The sequence below is a fragment of the Felis catus genome, chromosome A1, assembly GCF_018350175.1.
Source record: "Felis catus isolate Fca126 chromosome A1, F.catus_Fca126_mat1.0, whole genome shotgun sequence".
Lineage (NCBI taxonomy): Eukaryota > Metazoa > Chordata > Mammalia > Carnivora > Felidae > Felis > Felis catus.
This window is the reverse complement of record NC_058368.1, coordinates 233,649,334-233,673,705: the sequence shown is the minus strand read 5'-3', so window position 1 is coordinate 233,673,705 and position 24,372 is coordinate 233,649,334. Positions and strand designations below refer to the sequence as shown.

Below are 24,372 nucleotides of genomic sequence, written 5' to 3'. Positions count from 1 at the left end.
AGGAGCATTCAGGAATGCTTTGTGTTCTCATTTTTGTCTTGGCCAAGTAATCATTATCCAAAACAAATCTTTAAAAAATGTGAATAGATGCTCTGGGAAAGAGGAATGTAAGGGGAAACACTACACTATTTTTTTAGGCCCAAGGAGCACAGCTTAGATGCTTTCACAATGAAGACGGTAGCCCACATTCATACGTGGTGGTTTGCTGATTGCTGGTGGGAAGTTTACCGATTTTTCACTCTAAACTCACCAGAGTTACAGACGGACTCTGCCGTCACTATGTGACTATGAGGTGGGGAAGGAGATAAGGGAAGTAAATGGATACGTTTGGAAATTGGCCTTCATTCCAAGCCATTTCAAGTGTCTTCTCTGTCATAGCTAATCAAATGCCTTATATAGTGTACAGTTCAAAAAAATGCTAGGGGATACATGAATACGAATGATGAGTGAAGAGGTGAAAATGGCACACAGAGATAGGCGGATGCCCAGAACCAGACCAGGAGTCAGGAGGAAGAGAAGGACCGAGGAGAGGAAACCACGTCAGGGTTCCCACCAGACGGAGGGCTGGGCGGACAGTCAGCTGCCTTTGTTCCCTGAGGAGGTAGGGGTTTTTACATCCTACTGTTCTTTTTTTCAAGCTTTTTAAAATTTATGATCTCCCTCCTACTTCCTTTAAATGAAAAGAGGCACAGTGGGAGCTACTGTTTCTCCTCTGGTTCCATCGGTCTCCCTGACTCTGAATAACATTTCAGAGGAACTTGAGAGGTACGCGGTGATTCATGATTTCATCATTACTCTCTGCAGCCCCAGCTCTGTCAAAGAACATAGTCTTTTGCCTAATAACATAGGCATTTGAAGAAATGTTTTCGTATTTTATCCTGATGGGGTTGATACTTGGGAAATCTTGGCTGAAGCTAACTGTGGAGGAGGTAGAAATGCTTTTCTATTATTAAGTCATCAAGGTGTCCCCAAGTTTTATTCTGAATTATGGCCATAAAGGAGGTTTGGGAATAGTATAAAGTTCATTTCCAAGGATTTCTAAGTATGTTTTTCTTGGTAAGAAAGATGGGGTTCTACTTGAACTTTTCAAGGGTTGACTGAGGGATACTCTCCGATGACTCTGGGACAACTCCGTTTTCTCCTGTGACACGAGGGCTTCCCGTCAGCAGAGTGGAGTAGGGACCACGCAGAGGAAGGTGTGTGATGTGGATCTGGGCCTTTTTGCTTGTTTAGTGGAAATGACACTGGAAATAAATATATGTATTTTTTAAATCCTGGTCTTCGTTTGAAAATCAAATTGGTATCTGTCTTTCTCTGATTTACTTCACTCAGCAGAACACCCTCCAGTTCCATCCACGTTGCTGCAAATGGCCAGATTTCATTCTTTCTCATTGCCAAGTAGTATCCCATTGTGTATATAAACCACATCTTCTTTATCCATTCGTCAGTCGACGCACATTTAGGCTCTTTCCATAATTTGGCTATTGTTGAAAGTTCTGCTATAGACGTTGGGGTACAAGTGCCCCTCTGCATCAGCACTCCTGGATCCCTTGGGTAAATTCCTAGCAGTGCTATTGCTGGGTCGTAGGGTAGTTCTATTTTTAATTTTTTGAGGAACCTCCACACTGTATTTTCACTCATATGTGGATCTTGAGAAACTTAACAGAAGACCATGGGGGAGGGGAAGGGGGGGGAAGTTACAAACAGAGAGGGAGGGAGGCAAACCATAAGAGACTCTTAAGTATGGAGTACAAACTGAGGGTGGATGGGGGGCTGGAGGAGAGGAAACTGGGGGATGGGCACTGAGGAGGGCACTTGGGATGAGCACTGGGTGTTATGGAAACCAATTTGACAATTCTATTAAAAAAAATAAAATTGGCATGGAGGACTCAAGAAATAAAATCTGGTAACCAGGTCAAAGACAAGAAATTATTCATCGCAGTTCACTGATTGGTTGATTAACTCAGTAGGTGTTTAGCACCAGACTTTGACCATACATTTCCCTTGTCCCATGGGTCTTTCTGGTTCGAATATTGCTAATTCCCTGCAGCGACGGCCACCAGAGGACGAGTGACTGACCATTGAACCCAATGACAGCCTTTCAGGGATCAGCGTGGGTCCCACGCACATCACCCCGGAACAGGATTACAGTAGAGAGTCAAATCCATCCACACAGGGCGGGGCCCAAGAGCACGTATTTCTGACAAGCTACCCGGTGAGCTGGGGCCCAGGTGCGAGGCGTACCCGTGGTGTACCAGGCGTATGAGCTCCACAACCGAAAGGACAGTTCAAGGTCATTGTTGGTCCAGGGAGCACCGAGAAGTGCCGAGGAAGCCTGTGTCCCCTGTGCCGCATGGACCGTGAGCCCACATATCCACCCAGCCAGAGGTCATCAGACACTTACAAGATTGACAGTGGGAAGTGGGTTTCGTTTTTGTTACTTGCGCCGAAGTGGTTTTAATTATTTACAGCTTGTGTGGGTCTTTGAATGAAGAGTATGTGGCCGTGATGTCTGCTAGTCTCCCGTATCTTTGTCACCCTTCAGGGCTTGAGGTGAGCTGGGCCGAAAACCAGAGGTGTCCAGCGACCCGCCAGGTGGCGGTGGGATTGATGCACGTCTGGGGAGTGCCCTTGGGTTAACACCTCCCCGAGCACACGCCTCTCGTCGTCGGTCAGCTGCCTCGGGCTTCCCTGCTCGCAGCTTTCGTGTGTCACTGCACCCGCCGTGTTGCATCCCTTCCTTCTGCAAGTATCTGCGGAGGTCTTTTATGTGACGGGTCTTGTGCTCAGGTGCAGGGAAGCACCCATACGCAGCCCTTGTCCCTGTGAGCCTGCATTTACATGGGGGAGACGGAAAAGAAGGATTAGAAAACTATCAAAGTAAATGCTCCGATTCCAATAATGATACGAAGAACTGAAAGCGAGGTGATTCGCTAGGGCATGAATGGGGAGATATTGTCAGTAGGGGGATCAGTGGATTCTCTCTGGGGAGGTGGTGTTTGAGTTGGGGAGCTGTGAATGACAGGAAGAAGCCAGCCAAGGGAGGGTGGAGGAAGAACACTAGGGGCAGAAGAACAGAACGTGCAAAGGCCCTGAGGTTCAGGGACCAGCGAGAAGGCCAGTATGGAGGGACTGTGGATGTGGGTGATGGGAGTTGGTGAGAGAGGAGATTGGAGGTGTCAGTCAGGCCAGAACATGAGGAACCCTCGCTGGCATGGATGAGGACTTTGCGTGTTTCATATCCTCGGTGTTACAGAAAGCCAGTGGCGGGATATACACCGAGGGGAGTGGCGTGGCTGGTCTTAACGTGTTAAAAGGTCACTTTGATTACCGTGACATGTTACCTGATGGCTCCATCATAGCCCAGGAGTATCATTCCTGTTTTGTGGGGAAGACACTTAAGGTCTGATTTCTTAGCAACTTGGACACGTGTGATACTGAGTTGCTGCTTAATCACCATACTGTGCTTTCAATTCCCCGAACTTCTAACTGCAAGTTCGTACCCTTTGCAGATTTCCCCACGGACCTGCCATCCTAACCACTGTTCTACTCTTCCTACGAGGGTGGCTTTTTTTTTCAAATTTTAGATTCTACATCTATGTGGTGCCCTACGTATCAGTAAATCATCAGTGCCCTTCTCTTTCGGACTTCTCTCACTTAGCATGATGCCTTCAGGGTCCATCCATGTTGTTTCAAAGGGCGGGGTTTCTTTCCTTCTCATGACTGAAAAATACTCCACTGTGTGTATGTATCTCTTATCTTCATGCATGTATCTACTGATGGACGCTCAGATTGTTCCGTCTCTTGGTGTCGTGAATAACGCTGCAGCGAACTCGGGAGTTTTCAACATCCTGTTTTCATTTCATTTGGATATGTACCTAGAAGTGGTAACTGTATTGCAGTGTGTGAAAGTATCGTGTTGTACACCTTAAGCGCACACATCATATGTAAATTGTATCTCAATTTTAAAAGAAACCCTTGAACTTTTGTGTGGGAAATTCATTCTAGAGGACACTAGTGTAGGCGGATGCTTTTGCAAGAATCCAGAGGTGATCGTATGAGTTGGACTAGAGGTGTAGCCCCAGGTGGAAAGGGGTAGGCGGATTCAGGATGTCTTCTAAGGATCAAGAGAACGAGGAACAGAAAATTATTAACAATAGTTCCTAGGTTGGGGACTAGAAGTTTCATTAAGTGAGATGGGAGAGAATGTGAGGACAAAGGTTGGAGGTTGGAGGGTTCAAGTCTGTGTAATGAGAATTGCTCCCCATACTTGAGCCTCTTCTGATGATCTAGAGTCTCTGTAATGCTTTCCTGTAAATAGTATTAATGACGATTTGGCTGTTGTGTTTGTGTAATCTACTGTGGTGCATAAGCATGAAATTCAGAATTAGATCTTAGGACTGAGACAGTGTGCTCAGCCTATAGACCCGTGTAAAGTCGTGTGAGGCCCTGGGAAGCCAGAGTGGTTGAAAAGAGAATGGAACCTGAGAAAGTTCCAGAAGCATCTGGAAGCATCCATGACATTAATTGTGTTGAATTCAACCTCAGTCAGAGATCTAGACTTCCTCTGTGGAGCAGACCGTCCTTCCCTTGACTCGTACTTGTGGGAAAGCCTATGTCTCTAAGCGGAGGAGAGGTGGCTTCTTAACTGATACCAGAGCTGAGGTTTGATGGGATTTTAGTGGGGTGGCATATGTGGATTCCCCAAAGTCTGTATATGGATACACATGCAAACACACACAGGGATTACATATAGGAACATATATGTATATGTGTATATGTATATAATATACATGTGTTTCTCTGTATGTGTATATGCACACACATATAGAGATATAGACACAGATGTGCAAGTGCATACCCTCCCCACTGGGAGGACCTGGGAAAGAAAAAGGGGAAAGGGGAAGAAGATAAACCTAAAAAGAGTAATCATAAAGAGACTCACAGAAGCCTGACATACACTGATGTCTTAGCATTAAACATTGGTATGACTGAGGGCCCCCAATTAAAGAAAAGGCTGTTTGCACAGTTGTGATATTTGTACTAAGAAATGGAACAGTGACTCCAGTCCTTATAGAAAGTATGATCGATAACAGAAAAGAAAATACTAATCTAGATGAAAAGGTAAGTATCATTTTGCATCTCAACAAAAGAGCAAAGGGAGAGAGAGGCAGACCAAGAAACAGACTCTTAACTGCAGAGAACAAACCCATGGTTACCAGAGGGGAGGTGGGCGGCAGGGGTGGGGGGAGGTGGGTGAGACAGGTGGGGGGGAATTAAGGAGCGCACTCGTCGTGACGAGCACCGGGTGTTGTATGGAATGTTGAATCACTAAATTCTACACCTAAGACTGATAGTAGACTGTATGTTAACTCTACTGGAATTGAAACAAAAACTTAAGAGGAAAGTTAAAGCACACTTCTGGCTAAATATCTTGCTAGTTGTTTCCAGACAAAAATGTAAATTCTCCTAAATAGTGGCATAGATATTCTCAAAGCCAGCAATCCTTTGAGGTGGAAGGGTACCATTCAGAAAGACAAGTTTTGTTCATATTTAGAATTTACTTCCAGAATGCTCAGTTAGATCGATACAGCCAAGAATTCCCTCTTTCCCTTGGGAAATTTTGCGAAACTTTGGCATTTGTAGTCGTATTCTAAAACAACAAGCGACCGCGTTAAAAGAACTACAATTCATGCTCCAGTCAAGCAGGTATAATTCCTATGGCTTTTAGTGAAATCTCTGTCTTTGAAAATTAAGCTAGTACTTTCAACACTGTGCTATTTTTGATTTCTCCGAGATTTGTGGGAGAGAACAATTCGAGGAGCTCGTCTTCTGATTATAAAATACGTATGTTCACTGGGATGTTATTTCTCTTAGCGCTATTAGCATAAAAGAGTAGAAAATGTTTCTCAGATGGTGTATCCTCAACAGAACCATGGCGATTTACATAAGTAATCCTGATTATCTTCCTGATCGTGCTTGCTTGTGTGTGCTCGGGGAAGTGGGGTTAGACGGCAGAGCTGCGTGAGGACAGTAACGCTGGGGTACCATTTGGATGGAAAAACTGGAAGCTCCATCTTTGAAGCTACTGTTGACACGTCTGGGAACGTTCTGCTTGCCATTGAACTCTGAAACAAACGTGAACCACACTCTGAACATCCACGGACTTTGCACCAGGGACCTGGGTAGTCAAAGACCAGATCTATGTAGAGTCAGGTTAGGACCATTTCTGTGTCTTTCTAACCGTTGCTTAAGTGGTACCTCAGCTCTTCTCCATGTTTGCAACAATTTTTCCGTTTAAAAAAGTAAAAAAAAAATCATTTGTATGAAATGATTTGTGATTCATTCATAAACTGTAAATAACTGTGAAGTTCATTCTTTATCCTCCACGTGGAAATGGCGTATGAGATGTAAAATGGAGGGAAAGGAGTTGAAATCGAAAGTCTGGTCTGATCTACGGCATGATCTTGATACTGTGGTTTGAACTGTGTCCCCCAAAAGAGCAGAGATGCTTAAAAGTGTAACAGTGAGCAGAGACCCGAGTGCAGCGAGGAAGCCAGGCAGGGGAGGCATGGGCAGAGCACCCCGGAATGAGCATTCTGGGCAGACCCCAGAAACAGCCCTGGAGGCCAGATGGAGGGAAGGAGTGAGTGGGTGGAGTAAAGGGGAGGTGGCCCCAGGAGGCCACATCTGGGGACTGGTGGCCACTGGCAGGACCTGGACTCTGAATGAGATGGGGGCAGCTGGAGAGTGTGGGTGGAGAGATGATAAAAGTTTGTCCTTGAAGTGGCTCTAGGAAGAGGTGAAAAGCCAGTCCGGGGAGTCTTGACCTCCAGCCCATGTAGTTTCCACTTTCTTCTGTGACCGTGAGGGCCCTTGAAGAGAAGAGTTCTGAGCACAGGGGTTAGCCAGAGGAAAGGTTCATCCGAGGAAGGAACCAACTGGACCTGTGTCTTCAGCATCACGAATCTAGCAGCTGTATGTTGGCTGGATTAGGGAAAGGAGAATGTTGGAGAAAGGGAGATCCATGAGAATATTACCACAGCAGTTGGATAAGGGGCGCCTGACTTGCCATGAATGATCAGCAGTAAGGAAACGCTAGTGCAAGGAAAATCTGGTGCATCCGTTACTGTGGAATATTTTGTAATTGGTAAAAAGTAAATCATATATTCACATCTCCAGACTTGGAAAGACGCCCATGATGTATAATTCAGTGCTAAAAGCAAATTGCAGAGTAATGCATATAAAGGAATCTAATCTATCCATCAGTAAAACTCGTGTGTGTGTGTGTGTGTGTGTGTGTGTGTGTGTGTGTGTGTGTTGTATGAGCTTGGTGTCAGTCAGGACCACCCAAGCTGTGCTTGGGGTCCCAGGGGCTTACTGCCACAAAGGATTATGGCAGGTTCAAATGAACACAGGTCCGTGTGGGTCAGCTGAGGGAATCTGCCCTTCACTTGACACGAAGCTCGGGAGGAGGTCCAACATCATGTTTCCATGATTGCCAGGGAGGGGTGGGGGCTTGGTAAGTTGTGCAGTAATTTCTACCCAAAAGATAACATATGTCTTCTTCCCACACTTCATTTGTCAAAGCAAGTCATATGGCTTCCTCTGACTTAAAAGAAAATGCTCACTGCATTGGTACTATGTTCCCAGAAGGAAGGCAGTTAGAAATATTTGGTGATGAGTCCTAATGATTACCAGAAGCATGGAGAATGGGGTGGGACTGGCAAAAACGAGGAAGGATATGCACTCTGGCTCCCTTGTCGGGGGATGGGGAGGAGGAAGAGAAAAGTATGGAAGCGTATTTAACAGATGGGAAGGTCATGAGCCTCGTGGAAGTAAGGGTGGAGAAGCGCAGACAAACAGATGCGAGACTCTGGGGTCCTAAAGTAAGAAGACATTGTTTTCGAGTGTGGACGTGAAGAATTGTCAACGGCGAGGCTTACAAGTTTGCACCTGGGTTGTTGGGGACAAAGACATCGTGGGCAGGATTGCGTTACCCTGCGAGAGGAATAGGTTTAAGAACATAACAAAGAAGCTCTTAACTTGGTTGGAAACTTCCAGCGCTTGAGGTTCAAGTAGCCCAGAGAGAAAGATGTGGATGTCTCACAAAAGGCAAATGGCGGCCTAAGTTAAGGGAAACACTTCAGTCGGGTGTTTTGGGGAGGAGTTTCACCTCTTCCAATGTCACGCTGATCCAGGGGTCTGTGCAGGGTCTCAGTAATCACACCGGTGGCTCCCCTTTCTTCAGCCTCCGGACAGAGATACAGTCAGGGAGGGTCTCAGTCATGGAAATGTCCCCATGGGAACATGGAAACCCAAGTGCTTGCATTCGCCTTTTTGGAGCTTTTAACCCACACGTTCTTTAGATGTGCCAAATCCATTTTGGTTTTACATATGGCCCTAGTTGAAGTTGCTTTGGAAAGAAGGCTAAAAGGAAAAATAGAGCCCTCTGGAAGCAATAAGAAGTGAAGACTGTTCCCTATGTGGGGCTTGCAGCCACACTTGACTTTCTTCTTCCTCGTCCAGCCTGTGGAAGGCTCTCTGGGCACCTCGTGCTGTTCCTGAAATGCTGCCACTAAAATTCAAAACTTGATTTAATACAGCTTGCTTAATTGACCTTTAAAAAAATTCATTTTGTCATCTAAAAATGAACACTTAACAGGAGTAATTGTATTTGGAAAACAGAATGTCTATTCTCCATTTGGTTAATGCAGATAAGCTTTCTGTGTGCTTCCCTTTCAAAGCTCAAAATGTCTGCTGAACTGTAAAATAATTGAAATAATGTTAGAGTTTTAAAGCTGTCCAAAATTAAGCTGTTCAAAAGTTACGGTAATTTCAAAGAACTGCAGGGTTTTGCATTAGAGGAAAACTGTAGTTGTTTAAGAGAGGCTCTTTTTTGTAATTGTCAATTCTAATACTTGAAATAACCATTTTTTAATGTTTATTTTTGAGAGAGAGAGAGAGAGAGAGAGAGAGAGAGAGAGAGAGAGAAAGCAAGCAAGTGTGAGCAGGGGAGGGGGCAGAGGGAGGGAGAGAGAGAAGCCCAAGCAGGTTCTGCACTGCAGCACAGAGCCTGATGCAGGGGCTCAAACCCAAGAACTGTGAGATCATGACTTGAGCTAAAGTCCAACACTCAACTGACTGAGCCACCCAGGTGCCCCTGAAAATAATCATTTAATACCTCTTGTAGGAAATAGGATTTTCATTAATGCCGTGTGTAGAAATGACAGTGTCTGGATTAAAAATATTTCCTGTAAATTTATAGTAGAGATTCCAAAGTAAATTTAATTTTCTCAATAAGCCATGACCATGCACAATTATCTATCTATTTACTTTTGAGAGAGAGAGAGTGAGCATGGGGGAGGGACACACACACACACACACACACAGAGAGAGAGAGAGAGAGAGAGAGAGAGAGAGAGAGAGAGAATCTCAAGCAGGCTCTGCGTGTCAGTACAGAGCCTGACATGGGGCTCAAACTCCTGAACTGTGAGATCATGACCTGAGCCAAAGTCAAGAGTTAGACGCTTAACCGGCTGAGTCACCCAGGCTCCCCTCTAACTGACAATTTTGTTAAATGTTCATTGTTGTGTGTTACCATTTATCATAAACCACCAGTCTGTAAACACAAACTGAAAGTTAAGCGTATAGAAATGAAGGAAATATGAACAAATCTTGAAACATTAGCAATTTCGTAATGATCATTAAAAATCGGTCCTACTTACTGAAAGAGTTCAGCATCTGAGCCAAGATGTCGGGCACTTCCTGTGATTGTCTTAGCAGGAGGGGAAAGAGCTGTTGTCTTTCCACGTCAGACTTGCAAGAATGTCTTGTGTGCACGTGTGTCTTCTGTTAGACCTTCAGCTTCATGGGATTTCTATCAGGGGAAAGATTTCTATCAGGGGAAAAATCCCATGAATCCCAGCTTCATGGGATTCCTATCAGGGGAAAGTTTGTCTTGGTCAAACTCTTTACCAAGAACACGTAGAAGAATTAAACCCGTGGATTGCTATTTGGGCTTTGACACTGACTGGTTGGGAGACACTGGCCAAGTTTCCCATTTCTCTGGGTCAGCGATACCCCTTTTAGAAAGCAGGATGCAACTATTGAAGAGTGGAGAAGGCACTTGTACACTGAGTGCTCCTTAAATGCGTGTGCTGGTTCTTGGCAGTTTTGAAATCTGATTTGGGGCTCTAAGAAATCACTCTGTATATTCTCTTCTTGGGAAGTGGAGGCAGGGGACTGCCCCAGTCTGCTTGGGTTGATTGGCACCTAGCTCAGAAAGGTCCCTCCGAAGAAACGCCTGGTTTCTTTCCATCAATACTAGGTGTTTTGGTACATAGACTGTCTAACATATTTTTTTCCCATTCCATATATGGAATAGAAAGTGTAGAATGCTGTATAATAATACATGAATGAAAAGCATCTTCACAGTCTTTTTAAAGAGGTAAAATAAAAAAGCATTTACCAGCAAAATAGTATGGCCATGGTGATCCTTTTGCCCATATGTTTTGGCCTGAAGTCCATTATGACTAGACTGAATTAGGAGGAGTGGGCATAGAACAGATGGGCCATACCCAACCAAAGCTCCCTAAGGGGGATTCCCGGATTCGTTTTCACACTCCTGGTAGGATTCTTCTTGGCTGTTATTCTGAGACGCTTGAACTTGCAGGATCTTAGAGAAGATGACCCAGGGACTTCACCCAGTGTCTCGCTGGAGTGGGGCTGGGTACCCCTTCTCTCCGGATACATCAGCTGTAAAGTGACGGCTGATACACGTGACTTTCAAGTGCCTGAGAGCCAGGATTCTGCATCTGTCCTCCACCTCCAGAACCTCAGAGAAGCTTCATACCTGCTTGTCCAATGAGCAGGTGTTTGGGAGAAAAAGAAGGGGCATGTTTGAGAGGTCCAAGTTTCTTTTTAGGTTGCGCCCCTGATCTTCCATATGCCCTTTTGTCTGTGATGCTTGTACCCATGGGGCTTATACCGCAGACCCCTGGGCAGTGAAATGGTGACCATTACTTTTTGATCATGACCTGTGGTGCGGCTCCCCTTGTTCATGCAGGAAGAGGGGCAAGCCTGGGCCCAGTGTGCAGCCCTTGCTGTCTTCAGACCCACCGTGAGCAGCGCCTGGTGCCCAGGTCCTTCTCGCGAAGACACATCCTGACTCCCCGCAGAAGAGCTGGCATGGTGTCTCCCTGTCTTTCCAGCTGTGCTGGGGTTTGGGGTTCCTCATGCAACACGGGTCACTCTGCACGCGGGACGAGCTCTTTCCTTGCTTAGCTTCCCTTTTGTTCTTGAGCGAAGAGCTGTGGGGCGGAGCTCTCCTGCTTCCCTGACCTGGGCTCTTTCCCCACTTGATTTATCACCTTTTCACCCCCCTCAGTGTTCTTCTGTCTCTGCTGCTTTTTTGCCAAAAACAGCCTGTTCGGTTACCTACTAAGCCATTCCCTTTTCCATTCCGAATCTTTCTGTAAGCTCTCCTGTGGCTTTTCTTTCTCACTGAGGTGACGTTCACATAACATCAGTTAGCCATTTTAAAAGGAAGAATATGGTGGCATTCAGTACATTCACGGTGTTCTGCCACCATCGCCTCCATCCCGTCCCAGGAAGTCTGTCATCACCCCAAAAGGGACCTCTGCGCCTACCAGGTGGTGACTTCCCCTACGCCCTTTTCCAGCCCCTGGTAGCCACCAGTTTGCTGCCCGTCTCTGTTCATTTATCTATTCTAGATAGTCTGTGCAAATGGAACCTTACAGTATGTGGGCTTTTGCCTTAGTTGCGTTCTCTTAGCGTAATGCTCTTGGGGTTCATCTGTGTTAAAACATGTTATCTCAGTACGTCATTGCTTTTTCTGGCCGACTAGTATCCCATTGCATGGATGTGCCACAGGCCGTGTATCCGTTCATCCGCTGGTGGACATTTGTGTGGTTTCTGCCTTTTGCCTGTTGTGAATCGTGCTATTGCAAACACGTGTGTGCATGTATCTGTTTGAATGCCTGTTTTCAGTTCTTTAAGATACGTACTTAAGAACGGGGTCACTGGGTCCTAAGGTGGTTCTGGGCTTAACTTTTGGAGAACCTGCCAAGTGGTTTTGATAACAGCTGAACCACCTCTGAGCCGTTTCAATTTGTTACACGTCCACACCACTCGGTCCTCTTGGTGTCAGCTCCCCCAGATGAAACCCGACCACCCTCCAGGGATCTCCCGACACAGTTGGAGACATAGCTCAGGAATCCAGATGTGTGTTTGGAAGCACAGATACTAAACCCGAGGAGTTGGGGACCGGCTTGCATCCAGATCCAGAGAGTGCTCAGAGTTACCTAATGTCTGCAGTAGTTTGGGGATGAAAGTTGGAAATACTCAAATCTTGAAAAAGAATGATTTTTTTCGTCCCCCTCACAAGAGTTAGTCCTTTATTGTAATCCATTGGGTTTGTTTGAATGTGCTGTCTTATTTTCTCATAATACTGTGGTTCGGGGCGCCTGGGTGGCTCAGTCGGTTAGGCTCAGGTCCCGATCTCGCGGGAGAGATCAGAGAGTCAGGTCTGACTTTGGCTCAGGTCCCGATCTCGCGGTTCATGGGTCCAAGCCCCACGTCAGGCTCTGTGCTGACAGCTCAGAGCCTGGAAGCTGCTTCGGAGTCTGTGTCTCCCTCTCTCTGTGCCCCTCCCCAACTTGTGCTTGGTCTCTCTCTGTCTCTTTCAAAAATAAGTAAATATTAAAGAAGAAAAACACAAAACTACACGGGTGCAGTTCGCGGCGTCTTGTGCAGCCTTTCGTGGGCAAGGGAGAGAAGCACTGGGGACGGGCGCTCTTGCTGACTCTCCCTCTTTTTCTCCCGTAGGTGTCCTTCTTCCTCTTCATTATCTTCGTGGTATACACCATGCTCCCCTTCAACATGCGAGACGCCATCATCGCCAGCGTGCTCACGGCCTCCTCCCACACCGTCGTGCTGAGCATCTGCCTGTCCGCAACGCCCGGGGCCAAGGAGCACCTGGTCTGGCAGGTGGGTGACCAGTGCCCCCCACCCCCACCTCTGGGTGCCAGGGGTGCCGAGCACCTGTTCGGGGTGCGACTGGGGTACCCGGCAGGTGCCCGAGGTGGCTGTGTGTTGCTAGTGGGGAGCCAGCCACACCCCACCTCCAGCAGCAGCATCAGCACGTAGCAGTCAGCAACAGCGAATGTTGCGGATGGTCGCTCCACTTTGCTGGTTGCTGGATGGTCGTACGACTGTGGATGCTTCAAAGCTGTTCTTACTATGCATTGGAATTTGGCACCCTGTTTTTAGAGTGAAAATAACTTACACAGTTAAATTCATAATTCTCCCCCACCTTCATATCCGATAAAGCCCTCTCTTTACAGAGGGGGAAAGATCTCCATTTCCTGATCTTCTGGAAGGTCCGTGGGCATTAAAAAAAAATAATAATAAATCTTTCAAATGCTACGACAGCAAATCTAGCTTTGCTAGTAAGTGGGGTTTCGAAGAAGCCGTTGTGTTTAATTAGTTAAAAGCATTTGAAAAGTGACTTGATTTCCTGCTATGCACATCCATAAACATGAGGGTCAGTGGTTTGGAGTTGTCCCTAAGTATCTTTTTTTTACTTGAAACAGGTATGTTCAATTACGCTCTGTTAGAATCAAATTTAAGAAATGCAGCCATGGTGTAAAAACGCCGAGGGTGAGAGGACTGGTTAGGAACAGCACTGCCATTGAAAGTGGGGGTTTAGACACGGATCACACGAGCCCTGTGGGGTCTGAGAAACCCGTTTGTCGTTCACTCGGTGGAATGTTTCATTTGGAAACTTGACATAGAGCCGGAGGCTTATCCTTGGGTGTCTGGAAATCCCGCTTAGCTGGAAAGCCTTCTGGGGATCCCTTTTCTCAACATTCCTCTCCTAGAGCTCCTGTGAAGCCCGGCGTTCAGTCGGAGCGGTCTGAAAGACAGCCTTCGCTGGCACGGGGTGAGCGTCAGAACCCTGGCCCCGATTCTGCACGGTGGGCTCCAGGTTCCCGCTGACTGGTTCAGACGTGGAGCAAAGCCACGTGCCCGCACGCATTCCCTGCCACTGGCCCGAGTAGCCGGCACCACCCGAGGCCCAGATGGCGACCCGTCAGTAACGGATCAAAGGAAGGAACGAAGGTGGTGTTTTATGAAAAGAAGAAACAATGCAGCTGCGCCTGGGAAGAGGCGGGGGGAATGTTCCTTTTTGTAGGGGCTCTGCCCCAGCTTTTACTTCCTTGCGCCGCATGTCAGAGCCTCCCTTGAAGATATTTATGGGATGTGTCTCCTCTCTCCCATAAATTCCATTTTTCCAGTCTCCCTGGAGTGGGGCTTGGGGGGGGGGTGGGTGGGTCTGTTTCTGCAGTAGGAACGGGTATGTGATCAGCTGAGCCAGCTGACATTATGACAGTCACTGCGGGAAAGCCCTCATCACACAGACACGGGGGCACTCAAGCCTGTTGTCAGGGCTTACAACACTTTCCTGGTTTTAGGTTACCCTAGAACACATCCGCTGAACATTTCGTACCTATCTCTTTGGCCCCTTCATGAATAAATACAGTGTCTGCTGGGGCAGATGTAATAGAAAAAATATCTTGGAAAGGAGGATTAAGATACATGCCTGTAAGGATCAAATGGGTTTTAAAAAAAAAGCGGAGGGGGGGGAATAAATGGTTTGTCGAGAATCTGATGTATTCTAGGTCACTACGTACTGTAGTGAGTTTGCTTTTCTTTCAGAGCATTTTTATTTTCTTCTGCAAGTTCAAAAAATTGGGAAAGAATGTAATCTTAAACATTCAGTTACTCAATTTTCCAAACACCCAAAGAAAAACAATTTTTATCAGTGGACAGCCAGAGATAGGATAATTCTGGAAGAGCAAAAAAGAATAAAAGTTTTTCATTCCAAATGATTCCATGTAAGAATAACATTGAACGGAAGCAGAAGAACAGAACGTCAGTTTTCCTTTTCTTCAGAAGTAATTTCACAATGATGCCGAGGGCAGGGAAAGGCAGGATACACTGACAGATTGAAAATGGAAGGTCCGTTGGTAAATGTCAAAGTCATGAGGAAAAGAGATTTAAGCACCTTTGGCCACTGCTGGACATGTAACCTACAAATAGCACTGCTTTGTGATGGGAGAAAAACACTTCATTGACAACTGTTGATGAAAAGTGTACATAAATTAGGATGATACACATTAGGTGGTTATACTGCCATGGTATAATTGTTTAACGCAAAATTACTGAAAGGCTGTCGGTTTCATATGAAGAAAGAGGTTTGCTGATGAGTGGTGATCAGTGTCCCCCTACATTATAAACCGCTGAAGACAGAGTGCATTTTGTTTAGCGTGGACCCGTATTAATGTTTGTTTGGGGATACCTGGGTGGCTCAGTTGGTTGAGCATCCAGCTCTTGATTTTGGCCCAGGTCATGATGTCATGGTTCATGGGAATGAGCCCTGTGCTGGGCTTGGTGCTCCGCATGGAGCCTGCTTGAGATTCTCCCCGCTCCCACCCCACCCCACCCTTCCTCTGCCTCTCTCCCCCACTCATGCTTGCTTTCTCTTTCAAAAAAATAAAGAAAGAAAAGAAAAGAATGTTTCACTTTATTTTTGGAACATTGGCAATCCATTGATAGCATGTAATGCTTCTCTGTTAACCAAGATGCCGACTTCATAGAAAACCCTATTCCCTTCCACGTTGATTAACAGAGTTCATTGTTCTCGGCACATTTATTTTCCTAGCATTTATCTTGAAGTAGAATTCAGTCTCAGGCTACAATATATTACCCAACTGAGGGAATTTAGTTAATCACTGAAAGTGATGAATTAGCATTTCTAGTACATTTAAATATAAAGTATAATCCCTAACTTCTTTTTTTTACTTTTATTTTGAAACAATCACAGACCTACCAATAAGTTCCAAATCTAATACAGAGAATTTTTTTTCCTAATCCACCAAAAGATAAGTTACCAGTCTGATGTCTCATTGCTCCTAAATGCTTTATTTATTACTATTATTTTTAATGTTTATTTATTTTGAGAGAGAGAGAGAACGAGCCGGGGGGTGGGGGGCAGAGGGAGAGGGAGACACAGAATCTGAAGCAGGTTCCAGGCTATGAGCTGTCAACACAGAGCCCGACACGGGGCTTGAACTCACGAACCATAAGATCATGGCCTGAGCTCAAGTCGGAGCCGCTAAATGCTTTAGACAGTATCTCGTACAGTGCCATTGCACTTAACCATAATGCAACTATGAAAATTGGGAAATTCACATGGCTCTGCTGTTGTGATTCAGATTCATCCAGCTTTCCCAACAACGTCCTTTACAGAAAAGGGCCCAGATCAGAATTCTGCAACGTTGCCGTGTGTTCTCTAATCTCTTTGGTGTCTTTCAATCTGCAGCAACCCCTTAGTCCTCCCGTGGTTTTCGTGATCTTGACACTTTTGAGGATGGCATGCCAGCTACTTTATCAAATGGTCTTCAGGTTGACTTTGTCTGATGTTTCATCATGAATGGATTCGGGTGATGCATCTTTGGCAGGAAACACAGAGGTGATGGTGCATTCTCATCACGGTCTCTCAGGGCCTCATCGTTTATGTTGGTCTTTAGTCTGATGGCCGTCTGCCAGGCTTTACCGCTTTGGCATTACTCTTCTCTTCTTTGTAATTAAGGCATATTTTGTGGGGAGGTACTTTGAAACCAGGCAAATACCCTGTTTTATTCACTTATTGATGTCTAGACCGTCTTGTGTTTCCCTGTTCTATACAGAGGGTTATAAGCCCACTTATATGAGCCCACAAGTCTGGGCTCAGACTTGTCCAGTGGGCGCCCCTTCAGGCTGGCTTCTGCACCTTTGGTGATGGTCCCCATCACTCTTTGAGCACTTTGTTGCTTTCTGACACAACAAGACGTTTCAGGCTCATCTCATGCTTTCCCTGCCCTGGCCCTAAAATCTGCCATCCCTCCAAGGAGCCCTGTTCTTCTTGGTGAAGAGTGGCACTTAGCAAGCTCTAGGCTTGTAGGTCTTCTTATTCCCACTGGGTTGTCACTACTCCAAGACAAGGGGCACACGCATTTACATCCACATCAACTTGTATCTATACCTACATATTAGACACCATGACTTCACACCGGTCTTTCCAGCCTGCCACGAGTTTCATGCCAGTGTTCTCCCTTTCTCTTGTGATTCCATGGCCAATAGTGAAAAAAGTTCAGTTGCAATGATTTTTAACGTATTTACTTACTGGATCAATGCCGGTGTGTAACCAGTCTCCTATCTCAGTCGCCACCCCTACCCCCACACAGGTGTCTTCTCACTTGGCCCAAATTCCCCTCTCCTAACACCTGTCCCCCTCCCCTGGCTCAGGCTATGACACCACGTCCATCTGAGGGTGCCCCCTCCCCCAACCGGGGCTGTGCCCTCTGTGTCGTCCCCATTGTAGAGGCTCCTGGAACCCACCCCAGCTTTATCACCTTGGGCGAATTCAGCTTCCCTGGTCCCCTCTAGATGCAGATGTTCCTTGCTCTGCCTGATGGCTGGGGACTGAGTTATTCAGGAGAGAAGGAAACGGACAAGAAGGGCAGGAGGAGAGAGGATGGGGCAAGGGAATGGAAGAAAAAGAACACTATTTGAACAGAGTTTATTTGTGGAAGAGGAAGAAGTTTTTTTCCAGCTGCTCTCTGATCCATTTTGTACTGTGCTAGTCTCTCAGCTTTTTCTGTAATCACTTCGTCTTTGTTTTCCTAACTGGGAGTCAAAGAGCAGTTTTTCTGATATCTGGGATGACCCTCAAATATCAGGAAACTTAAAAAGCAGTTTTACATTGTTGATGTAAGAAGAATGCATTATTTAATTTTTTTTCTTTTAATGTTTATTTATTTGAAAGAGAGAGAGAGCAGGTGAGGGGCAGAGAGAGAGGGAGACACAGAGTCCGAAGCAGGCTCCAGGCCCTGAGCCGTCAGCACAGAGCCCGACGCGGGGCTCAAACTACGAACCGTGAGATCATGACCTGAGCCGAAGCCAGATGCTTAACCTACTGAACCACTCAGGTGCCCCAAGGATGAATTATTTTATTTATCTATCAGAAATTTAGTGTGAGCCCCAAAAGTCCTTAGCATTGCATTGTTAACCAGAAAACAAGAAGGTTCCTTGTATCAGTAAGGTAGCACACATTTGAGTAAAAATTCTCTGAGAGCAGCAAGGTAGGTGTCTTCTTTGCTTACAGCTGTATCCAGGCAAAGGGAGACTGAGGGTAGGAAAACAGCATGGTACCTCACCGCTCGTGCTGTGGTGCTGCATCCTGCTTCCGCTCACGGGTGAGGGTGGCCGGCCTGGAGACAAGATGATTGGGCAACGGGGCAGGAAGCTTGCCTCCCTGACAGGGGCAGGGAGTCCGTCACTCAAGCGTTGGTGTAGGCTGCTACAGCCTGTGTATCTGATTAGATATACTTGTGTTCTCTTCTCTGTTGGCCACACTTCTGTAGGTCAACATCACTGCCGGCAGTCTGCCGAGCCCCCCCCCCCCCCCCCCCCCCCCCCCCCAGGGATTGCCAAATAGTCCTGTTTCTATGCCACGATTACATTTTATATTTGAAACTTACTTACTTTTCTTAAATGTTCCTTTCCTTGGTATTCACACCACATTCTGGATTTTCATTTTGTGTATCATTTATTTTCCCAGGAGACAAGGATTAATTTGAATACAGATTTACTTACACAGGCCAGTTATTTGGGAGCCCATATTTATTAGAGAAGATAAGCGAAGGAGTGGTTATTGGTTTTCTATTCTAACAGGATTACTCCTGTTTCTGATAAATGGTAGAGGGTTCCTGTATGCGGTGGATACTTTGCCGTATTTCAGATACACTTTGAAAAATTTTAGTTTGGACCTAAAGTAGAAGATACAGTCTGTCACGTATGGCAAGAACATAATCGGTAGTCATGAAGATTTGTTACATAACTGATTCTTCTGCAGTATAATTCAGGAACTGTATATTGGAGTCTGGAATTAAATTGCATTTAGGATCTAATCTGAGAAGCTCAAAAGGAAAACAGCAGGTTACCAGCTGCCGGGACTCTGGCTCTGGAGGAGACTAATTGTTGGGAATTTGGACGTCTCTTCCTACTGTCTTGTCTTTGGAGAAGCGCAGATGTTAGTACTTTCCACAAGAGGGAAGAAAGGACACTGAACCACTGTTCCTTTTGTGTAGCATCTAGCTATCGATGGAGGGGGATCTGTATCCTGTTTTAGCAAACTATCAGTTATGGGGTCTAACGACATTATAATTTGGAAGGAATGGGGGTAAGCCTGGAAAAGAGGTAAAAATAGGAAAGTGTCTGATGTGACTGAATCCTAAGGCAGATCTCAGGCACTGCACATGTCTGCTCTCCTCGTTCCTGTTCCTTCCTTGTCCCCCCAGCCCGGCAGGAATCCCCGCCCCACCTTTAAATGGCGGCGCTCAACACCATCACCCACCGGGGAGACTTTGGTGGAGCGAGTGACCAACAGCAACACTATTAAAGCTTTGCTGCAGGGGATCCTATCTACCGCTTGGAGAATGTTCTGGCACTTTCCTACAGTGAAACGGCAAGAATGCTCGACACAGAACTTTCCTGTTGGTAGTTAATCATTTTACTGTCATGGTGGAATGAGACCTTGGTTTATTTTTCAGCATTTGTGAGGCTGTTTAGAAGAGGGGACAGAAGGGACAGAGGTGAAAGGAAGCCCTGTTAGACCATGAGTTTTTGTCTTGGAGATTTGATCAACGGTGCATGAAACAAAGAGGGTTTCCTGAGAAATGAACAATGCTGATCAGTCACCCTTCATCGGTCTCTATATCCTCTTCTGGATTCTGTCATCAAAACTGTGTGCCCTCTGTTCATTCAAACCACCGGATTCATATCAAATACGATACATTATAGATCGATTACAGGTTGGCTGAGTGGCACACTCACTGGTTGACATCTGGACACATGATTGTCCTCACGTGGTCACCTGCCCACACAGCCACGTTCCACAGTCCAGCGGGATCTGAGGCTCTGTCCTTTCCAAGTGTTTATTTTTGAGGATAGTGTGTGAAAGATTGATTCTAATCATATATTAATCCATCCGTAATCGCTCTTTATTCTTTTATATTTATTTTTGAGAGAGAGAGACATTGAACATGAGTGAGAGAGGGCCAGAGAGAGAGGGAGACATGGAATCGGAAGCAGGCTCCAGGCTCCGAGCTGTCAGCACAGAGCCCGACGCGGGGCTCGAACTCACGGACTATGAGATCATGACCTGAGCTGAAGTTGGACACTTAACTGACTGAGCCACCCAGGCGCCCCTAAATTTTTTTTGTTTTAATGTTTGAGTGAGAGAGACACAGAGTGTGAGAGGGGAAGGGGAAGAGAGAGAGGGGGACACAGAATCCGAAGCAGGCTCCAGGCTCTGAGCTGTCAGCACAGAGCCCAACCTGGGGCCCGAACCCATGAACCGTGAGATCATGACCTGAGCTGAAGTTGGACACCCAATTGATGGAGCCACCCAGAGCCCCCTGTAATTACTCCTTAAAATTCCTAGAAGACAATGAGAAAATCAGCCCCCTGATGGGGACACAGGACTTCTAACTTGTACTTGCAGGATGAATAATGAATTTGCTGAATTGTATGAACTTGAGAGAAAAATGTATCTACAGCTTAACTTGAGCAAGAATTTTGCACTGGTTCTAAGTGACCTCTTTGAAGAGTAGACAGAAACTCAGTGATTTGGTGCAGTGGAGAGAGGATGTGTGCGTAATTACTGGGAGACACTGCAAGGAAAGATGGACCTGGAAATGTGGCTACTTACCAGTGGTGTGGGAATGGTAATAATAGTTTCTTCCTAGCCACAGACGTGGTTAAATGAGATGATAAAGGAAAATGACTTACCTGGGCCAGGTGCATGGTTAGCGCCAAGAAACATCAGGTAATAATAATAATGGCTGCTTGGTAATATACTTAAAACATTTCGTTTTGTTTGTGGAGTGCGTTGGGGACTGGGCAGGCCCCGAACAGAGGGAGGGGATGTACTTTCTGTCTTTACAACGATAATCCCAGCATGCCTTTTGTGAGAATGATGTGCATCGCTTTTTGCCTTTCCTAGGAGATGTGAGATCCTGCTGGCCAGACGCTGGGTTAATCGTTTTTGCTATCCTTCTCAAGCAGCTCATGAGTGTTTTGACATGGCAGATGTGGACGGAGCAAGGACTTTGGCCTCAGATGGGCTCTGGGTTTGGATTCCGTTTCCCCCACTTTCTAGCTGTGTGTGGTAGACATGGAGGTGGACCACCCCCCAGAGAAAGATTTGCTGCCCAGCTCTTGGGGAGTTGTTGGCCCTTAGATTCTTTAAGGCCGCCTCAGCTTCACAGGGCTGCCAGCTCAAGGTTCTGTCTCTTCAAGGATGGCCCACATCCATGGCTGATTGAGGTGGGCCTATAGAGTCTATCCAGCCTGGTCTGATGCAGGGCAATTCCGGTGGGCCATTGCAGCTCTGGAGTTTCTGTAGGTTTGTCTAAAGGTCTCAGACCTTCATCACAGCTCAGCTTCTCCCTGTGCTTCATCTGGCTTCCTTTCTTCCCCGCGGGCATTGATCCGAAGGGAACTCCCTAGTACCCACTGAGCTGTGTCTCAGAATGTGCTTCCGGGAGAACCAGACTGCAACGCTACATGAGCTTGGACTAATTCTTTAGTTTACTCAGTTTTCTCAACTGTAAAATGGCAGCAGGAACACCTACTTCCCTAGACGGTTGCTGGCCTTGGTGCTGATTCAATGAACTAGCATATATGAAAAACCAGTTATCCGGCAGGGCTGGTCCCTAACCTTCCATGAATAGTGGAAAACTACAGCAGCGTTTATTCATTTTGCTGAGTTTAAATGACTTTTACAGAAGCTAAGAGAAAGGGGAAATAAAAATATTTGGGGGACTATGGCAATAATCACGGTCCCAAATGACCCATGGAGTTTTGAGTAGGACAGGGGTTGGGTTGCACATCCTCAGGGCACAGGTCTGGTCTGCTTGACCATCCTGCGGTGTGCCCACCCAGACTTAAGGCAGTGAGCTTCATCCTCACGAGGTCCTAGAAGCCCACACTGCACTAGTAACTGGAGTTTGGAAGGTTTGTTAATACCCGAGGATCTGAGCCCCTGTAGGTTAATGGAATGCCTGGTTTTGGAACCCCCTGAGATAGAGCTCATCCCTTGTCAACAATGAGAGGGAGAAGTGCAAAAGGAGTCATTTATAGTATTAACTTATAGCAGGACATCTTGAGCTTCTGTGCCATCCTTCTCTGTAATGTCTTGTTCCCTGGAGGAGCCCACTCTTATTCTCTAACCAACCTCGGGGGCTACAGTTTGCCCCACTCAGTAGCAGCTACATGGTACAAGGTGGATCTGGCCATCCCGTGTATCAGTTTTGTGGTCATAGACACACACACCTGTACAGGGCTGTCGCTATGTATCATTCCTCCCACTCCCTGCTGAGATACTGTATTGGTTCCCCAGGGCTGCTGTAACAAATTACCACCAACGTGGGTGCTGAAAACAACAGCACTTTCTAAACTGTGAAATTGATTCTCTCACAGAAATCAAAACCAAGGTGTTGGCAGAGCTGGATCCCTCTGGAGGCTCCGAGGGAGAGTGCGTTCGTGCCTTTCTCCAGCTTCTGCTTGTTGCTGGCACTCCTTGGCATTCTTTGGTGTGGGTGGGGCTTCAAAACTCTATGTGTCTGTCTTTACATGGCCTCCTTCTCTTTGTGTCTTTGCACCTCCTCCCCTTCTGTCCCTTACAGACAGAGACACTGGTCGTTGTCTTTAGAGCCCTACTGTGAATTCAGGATGATCTCATGCAGCATCCTTAACTTGATTACATCTGCAAAGACCCTTATTTCAAACAGGGTCATATTCTGTGGTTCCCAACAGTGAGGGAGCTTTTGGGGCTTCTCTCGAACTCACTAGAGATGCCAGCTCCCACAGTTGGACTGTGGTCTCCTCTCCCATCTTGGATTGCTACAGACCCTCCAAGTAGTCTCTGAGCCGGTGTCTGTGGGGTTCCCTTTCTCTTGTCTGCTCAGGTACAAGTAAGCTCTGTGGTGCACAACATAGGAAGATACCTCATTAAAAGATTTTTATGGTGAGGAACCTGGGTGGCTCAGTCAGTTAAGCATCTGACTCAGGTCATGATCTCATGGTTTGTGAGTTAGAGCCCCACGTTGGACTATTTGCCGACAGCTCAGAGCCTGGAGCCTGCTTTGGATTCTATGTCTCACTCTCTCTCTGCCCCTCCCCTGCTTGCGCTCTGTCTCTCTCACTCTCAAAGTAATAAATATTAAAATTTTTTCAAAAAAGATATTTATGGTAACACATACGGAAATAAAGCAGGACTAGGAGAATTTAAAGTGAGGAAACATCAGAGAATTCTACCCTTGTTTAAACAAAACAGAGGGCAATCACCAAGGATTCCTGAGGAATGGTTGCAGGTAGACAAGTCAACATCTGCCATTGGCTCAATGGCCCATTTTTAAAAATAGGTGCTGTGGTCACATTTTTTAAAAGGTTGACAGAAGGGTTTCAGAAGGTTTTCAGTAAATACGCTTCTTCTGATGACTTGTGAATTCTTTCATTGTTTATAGTCACTTTTCACTTGATCTGAGGTTTTTCAGACATATAATCACATCATTTTCAAGTGAATCTCCATTTTCTGAGTTTTAATTTTCTTTCCAATTGTTTTGCCTAATTGTACTTCCATAGAAAATTCACATTAAGGTGCTGGTGGTAGACATAGTTGCCTGTTGTATTTTGTTTTGTTTTGTGTTTATTTAGTAGGATTGATGTTTTTCCTTTAAGCAATATGTTGGCTTTCGGGTTAAGTAGGTTTTATAACTTGAGGGAGGTGACTGTTTGTTCCTATTTAGAGAAGTTTTATTTTCCCTTTTTCTTCTTTGTTTTTCTTTAAAGAATGGATCTTGAATGTATTAAGAGACGGTTTCTGTCACCCGTGGGCAGGATATTATGATTTCTTCCCTTGTGTAATATCAGACATTCTTGAATTTTTGGAATTAACTCAGTAGGTCATATTGTCTTTTTTTTTTTTTAATCTAATTTGATGCTTTATTCCTTTGGCCAATAACTTATGAAAGATTTTGCATCTGTTTTGACCATAATTGAGAGCAAACAGGCAGCCCTAGCCTCGGGCCACAGACGGCTCTGAGGGCTCCCCTCCATTGTGAGCACCCTTCCATCTCAAATGTTCCTATAGATTAGACCACATTAGGCCAGATACCATGCCCTTACTTTGCTATGCACATTCTTCTGTTTGATTTACTTTCTCTTGTGGGATTGGTTTCT

At 45.9% G+C, this 24,372-nt stretch overlaps 1 protein-coding gene across 8 annotated transcripts in view; it reads left to right on the top strand.

Moving 5' to 3' along the window:
* Positions 1-24,372, top strand: part of ADCY2 (adenylate cyclase 2) — a 413,092-nt gene that overhangs the window by 103,016 nt on the left and 285,704 nt on the right. For all 8 annotated transcript variants that reach the window (XM_045038986.1, XM_023239655.2, XM_023239653.2 and 5 more), the window contains exon 3: positions 12,850-13,011. In XM_045038986.1, coding sequence (XP_044894921.1) covers positions 12,850-13,011 — 162 coding nt within the window. The remainder of the gene's footprint in view (positions 1-12,849; positions 13,012-24,372) is intronic.